The sequence below is a fragment of the Megalobrama amblycephala genome, linkage group LG11 (genome assembly GCF_018812025.1).
Source record: "Megalobrama amblycephala isolate DHTTF-2021 linkage group LG11, ASM1881202v1, whole genome shotgun sequence".
Taxonomy (NCBI): domain Eukaryota; kingdom Metazoa; phylum Chordata; class Actinopteri; order Cypriniformes; family Xenocyprididae; genus Megalobrama; species Megalobrama amblycephala.
In genome coordinates this window covers 35,066,956-35,076,768 of record NC_063054.1, presented here as the reverse complement: position 1 = coordinate 35,076,768, position 9,813 = coordinate 35,066,956, and the positions used below count along the sequence as shown (strand labels likewise).

The window sequence follows — 9,813 nt, the reverse complement described above, 5'->3', positions numbered from 1 at the left end:
TCCTGGAGGCTCAACAATAAAGACGTGCTACAATCTATGCTGCCTTTTTATACACTTGACATGTTGACTCTTTCCAAGACCGGCAGCATCAAGGGAGGAGAACATACAGCTGGGAGATCAACTGATTAGTGTCACATAAAAACATAACATAGGCTAAGTGGGTTTATATGAAATGTATAAAATCAAAAACTATGAAACAGTGAAAAAAATTAAATGCAAATATTATCAGCAAATAGGCACAGAGACATGAAGGTAAGATCCAAGTGCAGCTTTAATGGGGTAATCCAAAAAACATAATCTGGGCAGGCGAGGGTCAAAATCCAGGTAACAGTCCACACAAAACAAAGAAAACAAAAACAGAAGCCAGTGACATAAACGTGAAACCTCGATAACAAAAGCAGACACAAACTCAGTATAAATAGACAGACACTAATAACATAATACAAAACAGCTGGGTGCAATGAAGTGCTAATGAGTACAGGAAGTGGGTTATGGGCAATGTAGTCCAAGGGGTGAAAACAAGAGTCCAGGATGGAGTGCCCTCTAGTGGCCGATTAGGGCACTCTCACTAGTAATCATGACAATAGTTCAAACTGATTATTTCCCAACTAGAATTAGAGGTACAGAATTTCCTTCACTGTTCTATTTCTTTATGCTTTATAAAAAATTAGTCCTCCCAATGTTCAAGACTATGGCCTTGTTTTTGAGTATCAATAAAAATGACATGACAAAAACGCAGCCTGTACAGGTGCATACACAGCCAACAAATTAGAGGTTCCAAATATGATTACGTAAAACATAAAAACTGTTTGTGTTTTAGCTGGTTTTGGGAACGGCGCACTTTTTCTTTACTTGAAGAACGTTCAGCGACAAACTATGTGAAATTAATAAAGAGCATAATAATATTAAATAATTTAACCAGAGTTTTGATCCTGGGTAGTATGTGAATCAGGCCACTACATGATGACTACCATCACCAATTAGTAACCATAATCATCAGATTACGTTTTCTCTAGCATTTTTGCCATAACAAATGTGCTTTAGAAACACACAGTTAAAGCAGCCAGAGAAATACTAAAGGTGGGTGCGTACTGTGCGATTCTGGCCACGATTTGGTCGTCTGAAACAAATTTTGAGAATCCTAAAAGATTCCTATAATCCTAGGCTAAAATCTGTAGTCTTTAATCGCTAGTTTGACATGTTCACTGACAGCCGATTAATGACCATTGTGATCAAATTTCTGGCAGCGTCAGAAGATTTGGCGCACAGTCCTGCAGTGTGACTTCTCCAACGACGACCGTCTTCATTTTTCAAGAAAAGCCATGATCAAAATAAATGCTAGAGATTTCTTTGTTAGCCACTTTTTCAGTCCTGTGTGTAATGTAGCTCACAGTCACTTGAACGTGTATGGGTTGATGATGTACAAGTTTTTATGCATGTGTCCATTTTTAACACATCTTCACTGTCATACAGTCTGACATAAATGACAGCTGAGATCCCACAGTGTGACATGAGGGTCATGTTTGTACAGCCTGGCAAGTAACAATCGTAAAGGACTATTATAAATCGCACAGTGTGCACCCGGCTTAATGTGAAAAAGTCAAGTATGAATAGCCCAAATAAAGCAAACACTGAACTCCGTAATGGTGACAACTTCAAACTTTATTATCTTCAATAAACATCAACATCTAAACCTCTGTTAATTCTCAATAATAACCTTTATATGTAAGAAATAGTCAAACTGGATTGTAAAAAGTGAAGATGCTGAAATCTTGAGAGATCTGTTAGTGTTTAATGTTCTGTTTGGATTAAAAGGGTTTCTGTATTGTCTGAGTTTTGTGGGTCACCATTGTGCTGAAGAGTAAAGCCTGTGCTTCAGTCCAGGATGAGCCAAAAAAAAAAAAAGATGTTATGCTGCATGTTGCTTATTTAAAAGGCAGTAACTGTGTATTTACTAATTCACTAATTACATTAGCTTATAACATTTAAAATATAACAGTTTACATTTTACAGTGAAAGTGTTTGATCATAATAATTAAGGACATATCTGTAAAGCCGTAGCTGCCAGTCATTTGGCCTTTTTTTTTTTTTTCTTCAGTGTAGGCCTATTTTATGTGCAAGGCCAATGTAAAGTTTGTGACACATGAAACAGCTATAATCTGGTTTTCACATCACAACATGTTAGACGACAACCTTTAAACATTATAAAATCATATATAAACCTTTCTTGATCCAGTAAGGTTTTCAATTTTCTCATAGTTTTAAAATAAATGAATTATAGAGGGGAGACCATTTGTCACACTGAGAAGTTGTCACAAGGGATATATCTCACTATTTTTGTACTATGCTATTGGAGTCTGTTAAAAATGACAACGTGTGTTAAATATACTCTATCTCTGCAATAGTTGAGGAAATATTAGATGTTTTATAGCCCATGCCCATGTTTAATATGACAAAATAATATAAAAAAAAAAATACATTGACCTAGACATGAAAAACATGATAAAAAAAGAGAAGAAACATTCTGTCTTACATTCAATGACTTACATTACATTCATCAGGGAGGAGTCTTTATTAAACACTTTAAATGTGAAAATTAATTTTAAGCTTTTCTGAAACCAGGGGTAGAATAAGGCATAAATGATGGGATTAATGGTGGAGTTAAGATAGAAAAATATTACAGAAACATCTCTGACATAAAAGTAGTAAGTATTATTGGATGGAATCACTAAAGAACAAATATAATATGGCAGTAAACACAGAAGAAACACAAAGACCAGAATTCCCAGCAGAATCGCAGCTTTTCGCTCTGATTTGTCACTGACTCTGTTTTTAGAGGTGCTTTTGTGAACCTGAAGGGCTCTTATAGCAGTCACATGTTTCTTAACAATGACAAAAACATGAGTGTATAATATTATGATGAGTGTACATGGCACAAGAAACACAACCAGGAGATCAATGAGGGATGAAACCCCATCTATAAAATAAACACATACTCCTGGACACACGGCAGTGAAGTTTCCATTAACGAAGAGAAGAGTGAAGTTATAAAGGAGTGAAAACATCCAGTTAAATAAAGTTGCAATGCACATCACAGTGGGGGAGATTTTCTCTGAGTAAAAAAAAGGATAAGTTAAAGCCAAAAAACGATCAATGGCTATTTGAGTCACAGTATTAACAGACACGCTTGTTGCTAGAAAAGTCACAAAATTGAAAAACGAGCACATCAGTAGTCCAGAACTCCAACAAGTCTCAATCAGCAAAATCAAGTGAAATGGTATTACAAAAAGTCCTGTAAGCAGATCAGACACAGCCAAAGAGAGGATGAGGATGTTAGCAGGTGTGTGGAGCTGCTTGAAGTGACTAACAGAGATGATGACCAGCAGGTTTCCACACACGGTCAGAAGAGTCACAGCTGCTGTGGCCACATACTGAATCACATAGACAGATAAAGAAACAGATCTCTCTGGACAGAAATATTCCTGACAGCTATCAGTTTGGTTCATTGCTGTGAGATTCATTCTGAAGTACTTGGAAAAAACATCCAAACATAGTATTGTTCCCTTCAAATAAAGTTCAATGTATACATAACCACAGATCTATGAAGATGCTATGTGTCTCTCCAACAGCTCTGAACTGCTCCTCACTGAAACACAGTCACTCCTGGAGGCTCCACAATTAAGATGGGCTACAACCCATGCTGCCTTTTTATACACTCTTGACATGTTGACTCTTTCCATGACCGGCAACATCAAGGGAGAAGAACATACAGCTGGGAGAACAACTGATTTAGAAAAGTATCATACAAAAACATAAAATCCAAAACTTCTAATCTTTAAATTCTGATGTATGTAAACATCTCTGCGTTCAAATATGCCTACTTTCCTTGGATATAGTATGCAAAAAGTGTCTTAACTCTGCTTTGCTATCACATGAGGCCACAAGAAAAGATTCGTAAATGGCAGAGTAGCATGAGTAGTTTAAGTCACGACATTGCCAGCATGGTAAACGTAATATGTCTGGTTTGTGTTCGCCAAACACGGCTACTTTATTAAACATAATTTTTTACGGTCACAAAGGAAGTGCTTCATTGTAGCCTACCTATGTGATTATTTTGGGACAAGAAATTTGTTAAGCCTATTGTTGAAATTAGTTTTGCTGCATTTTCCAAAAGCATTGTGGATTGTAGAGACCATTGGTGGTAAAAAGGCTCTACGATCTACTTAGGCTTATGATACTTTTGGGAAAAGCAGCCCTGGGCAGTGGATCTGTAGTTCCCAGCATGCTTTGCAAGGGACTGCTTTAGAAGAGTAAATTTACGGATAAAGTGTTATTTTCTGTGTTTTTCAGTAAAGGGAAAGATGTTGGTAGTTTATGTTAAAGGATTAGTTCACTTTCAAATGAAAATTAGCCCAATAGCTTTACTCAATCTCAAGCCATCCTAGGTGTATATGACTTTCTTCCTTCTGATGAACACAATCGGAGATATTTTAATAAACATCCTGATGACCCCAAGCTTTAAAATGGCAGTGAACAGGGGTCATGAGCATGAGCTGAAGAAAGTGCTTCCATCCACATCCATCCATCATAAACGTGTGCTCCACACAGCTCCAGGGGGTTAATAAAGGCCTTCAGAAGCGAAGCGATGTGTTTGTGTAAAAAAAAAAAAAATCCATATTTAACAAGTTATCAAGTAAAATATCTCACTTCAGCCTGACCGTCTTCCATATTCGATGCGGTTCAAAAAGCTTACACTACGTCCTACACCTTCCCTATTCAACTTACGGAAAAAGTGTAACTGATGTGATGCCAGTTTACACTTTCTTCATAAGTTGAATATGGAAGGTGGTCTGGCAGACGCTAGATATTAGCCACAGAGATATTGCACTTCTTCAATGTATTCATCCTCACTAATTTTGCGCTCTGGCTCAAATTGAAAAGGCTGAACGGGTTTTAAAAAGAACCTGGTAGGTATTAAGACTTGTATACCTTACTAGATTACCGTTGCCCCAAAGTATACAGATAAAAAAGTATCAAAGGCATCAGGGCTAAATTGGAGAGAACAAAGATCTTTAGGAAGTTTTATTCGTCCACATTCTTCACAACTTCCCATTATTTTATCCTCTTATCGCTAGTAAAACAATGAAGACTTACATTGCTTCTCTTGTTGCCCTTTGACTGAAAATTACAACCAAAAGCTGCACAATGTGGCATCGTATATTATATATTATATTCCGAATTGTGTTGCGGTAAAAATAGCAAAAGGGTAGCGTCAGAAGCTCACTGATACCCCCTTTCCACCAGAACGAATTGGGTGCTAGTTCAGAGCTGGTTCAACTGACAAGCCTTCTAAGAACCGGTTTGCCTTTCCACGGACTAGAGAGCAGCACAGAGCCAGGTATTACGTCACTGTATACGTCTCATATTTCACAGCAAAGCTAGTGCTGCAGCGCCAAACACAAACACACTTGTTTGAGATGCATCAGCTTCTCGCATAGCGATCGGCGCATGACATTAAAGCTCCGCTAGAGAGTCCGCAAGGAGTCGTATGCTCTACAAACGCTCCCACGAATCCGCGGCACCCGCTGAATCGGTCCGCGCTGCTCCGATGCATCTCAAACAAGCTTTCTATCAACAATCGCGGATGTTTCACTACTCTTGATGCTCATGGCTTTGCGAACCTACATTGGCATCCAAACACGGCTCGCCGTAATTTGTATATAGACGGAGATTACAATCAAGCTGCAATTAGCTCGATTAGCTGCCATTTCAAAAATGGCGGTCACAAGTTTCTTGTTGGTCACGGTAACCCCACCCCCAGCCCCTGACGCAAGCGGTTCTTACTTCTAGCCCAGCAATGTTTTGGTGCTACTTACAAACCACTTTTCCTGGTTCAGAGCTGGTGCTTTGTGTGTCGAAAGACAAAGAACTGATTTGAAACTAGGCTCTGGCTCCGAACCAGCACTCAAACTGCCTTGGTGGAAAAGGGGTATGAGTGCAACCATTTGACATCATCGACATAGAATGTACTGTGCACCTAAACAAAATGGCGCCCCCCATTGTCTAACGTATGTCATGGATTTTTTAAACAATGTAAATCTGTCATGGGTCAAAACTTGACTTGACTTGACTTGAATGGAAGCAGAGCTAATTAGCATATTCATGCATCCGCATATACTAAATGAAGCAAGGGTGTAGAGTTACATTCAAGCTATTTTAAGGCATTAAGATTTTTTTTTAAAATATGTCATTTTGGTGATCAAAGATGAGTTTTAAGGGATAAAATTATTGACTACAGGGGGACTTTAATACTAAACTGGTAGACCACAGACGGTTGCCATTCAATGTACTGCTTTAATATAAAGATTTTTAATACAAAGTATTCTTCCAAAATTAAGTGTTAATAGTATTTTTGTGCCGTGACCGTGGGGAAGGGAACATGTATGACGCAGCCATAGGCACTTATTGGACATCTCTTTCTGGCATCTATTGCTGAGGAAAACTCTAGCCTACAAGCCTCCGAAGGACTGGACTAAGAAGAATACAGCCTCACTAGGATGCAGCCTTCTATTTGAGAAGCAGCCTATGACTCTTGTGATTCAGCTGTTGTAAAAGTATTGTAACAAGAAATATTGAATGATCTGAATGATTATGTGAGTTAATGAAATGAACTGAGCCTTGTGAGGCTTGAAATAGCTATAATCTCTGAGGTGTTCACATAACAACATGTAGATAGATTACAACCTTTAAACACTATAAAATCACATATAAACTTTTTTTTTGTTAGTAAGACTTTTAAGACATTATATTTAGTGTATAGGCTTTAAATAAATCACTATGTTCAACATTTCTATTTATTTCATTAAGTGAAATTAGTGCAATATAACATAATAATAAAAGAAACTTCCCCACTGGCACTATCCATGTTTACTGTAAAGTTTATTATGAAAAAATAATAAAACACATTAAACTAGACAACAGGAAAAAGAGTCTGATTCTGTCCTAAATTCAGTCACTTACAAGCACATTCATCAGGGAGGAGTCTTTATTAAAGACTTTTAATGTGAAAATTAATTTTAAGCTCTTCTGAAACCAGGGATAGAATAAGGCATAAATGATGGGATTAATGGTGGAGTTAAGATAGAACAATATTACAGTAAAATTTCTCACATAAAACAAGTCAGTACGTTCATATGGAATCACTAAAGAACAAATGTAATATGGCAGTAAACACAGAAGAAACACAAAGACCAGAATCCCCAGCAGAATCGCAGCTTTTCGCTCTGATTTGTCACTGACTCTGTTTTTAGAGGTGCTGTTGTGAACCTGAAGGGCTCTTATAGCAGTCGCATGTTTCTTAGCAATGACAAAAATATGAGTGTATAATATTATGATGAGTGTACATGGCATAAGAAAAACAACCAGGAGATCAATGAGGGATGAAATCTCATCTACAAAAGAAACACATTCTCCTGGACACATGGCATCAGTGAAGTTTCCATTAATGAACAGAAGAATGAAGTTATAAAAAAGTGAAAACAGCCAGTTAAATAAAGTTGCTATGCAGATCACAGTGGGTGAGATTTTCTCAGAGTAAACGAAAGGTAAACGTAAAGCCAAAAAACGATCAACTGCTATTAGAGCCACAGTGTGAACAGACACGCTTGTCACTTGAAAAGTCACAAAATTGAAAACCGAGCACATCACTGGTCCAGAAGTCCAACAAGACTCAATGACCCAAGACAAATAAAGTGGCATCACAAAAACTCCAACCAGCAGATCAGACACAGCCAAAGAGAGGATGAGGATGTTAGCAGGTGTGTGGAGCTGCTTGAAGTGACTAACAGAGATGATGACCAGCAGGTTTCCACACACGGTCAGAAGAACCACAGCTGCTGCTGCCACATACACAATCACATAGTCAGATAAAGAAACAGATCTCTCTGGACAGAAATATTCCTGACAGCCATCAGTTTGGTTCATTGCTGTAAGATTCATTCTGAAGTACTTGGAAGTACCATGCAATTTATAAAATAAATTATGTTTTTCTAGACCTCTTCAGTCATCATTGGACTCAGTGTGCATCCAGCTCCCTTTTTTGTCTATGTTGAAGTACTTGGAAGAAACATCCAAACATAGCGTTGTTCCCTAATGACTTCTGTATGGATTCATGGATTCAAATGCATCTCTGAACTGCTCCTCACTGAAACACAGCCACTCCTGGAGGCTCCAAAATAAATACTGGCTACAACCCATGCTGCCTTTTTATACACTTGACATGTTGACTCTTTCCAAGACTGGCAGCATCAAGGGAGAAGAACATACAGCTGGGAGATCAACTGATCTTGTTCATCTAGAAGAAAAGAGCTGAAGAGTGTCATATAGAACTCATTCTAAAACATAAGTGTGCTTATATGAAGCATATGTCACTTCAAAAAAAAATATCTAATTAAATATTTACATGTTCAGTATATGCTACTTGCAAAAAAAGCAACATTTACTGTCAGAATCATAATGCTGTGTCAGGCCCACACCTGACACAGCATTATCATTTTATTTATTCATTGTTGCTTATATTATTATTACCTTATACATAACATTGCCTACCACATTAATCTGATGACACGCATCCAAACTTTAATCGAGGATAGTAAGAATGCAAGGGCTTCAGATAATGTTTTGGATGCGACTAGCTTAGTGAACTCTGTACATTGTTCGGTTCCGGCTGTAGAGTCCGTGCAGCAGGGCACTTGGGTAATGGTGAGGCGGCCTAGCCGCAGAAAACACCACTCTTCCGTTCCAATAAGAACATCAAACAGGTTCTCCCCACTCAGTGACACACCCACTGGGAATCCTGTTGAAAGTGCCCTAGTTATTGGCGATTCTTTTACACGGAACGTGAAAATAGACACCAGCCACCATAGTCACATGTTTGCCGGGAGCGAGAGCACCTGACATCAAAGCAAATTTAGAAGTGCTGGCTAATGCTAATCGTAAATACTCTAAAATTGTTATTCACGTCGGCACTAATGATGTTCAACTTCGCCAGTCGGAGATCACTAAAATTAACATTAAAGAGGTGTGTGAACTCGCAAGTACAATGTCAGGAGAAGTAATTTGCTCCGGTCCCCTTCCTGTTCGTCGGTGTGATGAGATAGTTAGCAGATTATCATCACTCAATGGCTGTTTCTCAAAAGTTTTTGGGGCAGACCTGACCTGTTGAAAAGAGATGGTATTCATCCCTCCCAGGATGGTGCTGCTCTTCTCACTAGTAATATGGCACATAGTCTTAGAACTGAAACATGACAAACTACGGCCCAGGTCTAGGAAGCTAGCAGTTTAGCCAGACAAACTGGCTAAACTGCTAGCTGCCTCACGTTACAGAAGTCAGATAATTCCCAACACATAGAAAACAAAAAACTTACAAACCCATTTAATGGTAAAAATGTAATTGATGTTCAACAAATAAAAAATAGAGATAATAATGATAAACAAATGATAAAGCTTGGGTTGTTAAATATTAGATCCCTTTCTTCAAAATCACATATTGTAAATGATGTTATCACAGACAATAATCTAGATGTGCTGTGTTTGACAGAAACTTGGCTAAAAATGGACGATTACATTACTTTAAATGAGTCTAGCCCTCAAGGTTATGATTATCGACAAAATCCTCTTCAGAAAGGCAAAGGGGGAGGTGTTGCTGTAATTTATAGTAATATTTACAGTATTAGTCAGAAGTCCTTCAAATATAATTCCTTCGAAGTGATGGTACTTTACGTAACATTATGTAAGTTGATATTTGTGCTGGCT

General features: G+C 38.0%; 2 protein-coding genes across 2 annotated transcripts; both read right to left on the bottom strand.

The window, feature by feature from the left end:
- Positions 1-1,641: 1,641 nt before the first annotated feature.
- Positions 1,642-3,700, bottom strand: LOC125278783 (trace amine-associated receptor 13c-like). Its single transcript, XM_048208119.1, has one exon. The coding sequence runs from the start codon at positions 3,519-3,521 to the stop codon at positions 2,544-2,546; it is 978 nt and encodes a 325-aa protein (XP_048064076.1). The 5' UTR covers positions 3,522-3,700; the 3' UTR covers positions 1,642-2,543.
- A 2,721-nt stretch (positions 3,701-6,421) lies between these two features.
- On the bottom strand, positions 6,422-8,218 carry LOC125278782 (trace amine-associated receptor 13c-like). The gene has a single exon (XM_048208118.1). The coding sequence runs from the start codon at positions 7,996-7,998 to the stop codon at positions 7,009-7,011; it is 990 nt and encodes a 329-aa protein (XP_048064075.1). The 5' UTR covers positions 7,999-8,218; the 3' UTR covers positions 6,422-7,008.
- Positions 8,219-9,813: the final 1,595 nt, after the last annotated feature.

Excerpts from the sequence above, each read along its gene's own strand:
- LOC125278782 (XM_048208118.1), bottom strand. The coding sequence starts at position 7,998 with ATGAATCTTACAGCAATGAACCAAACTGATGGCTGTCAGGAATATTTC.
- LOC125278783 (XM_048208119.1), bottom strand. The coding sequence starts at position 3,521 with ATGAATCTCACAGCAATGAACCAAACTGATAGCTGTCAGGAATATTTC.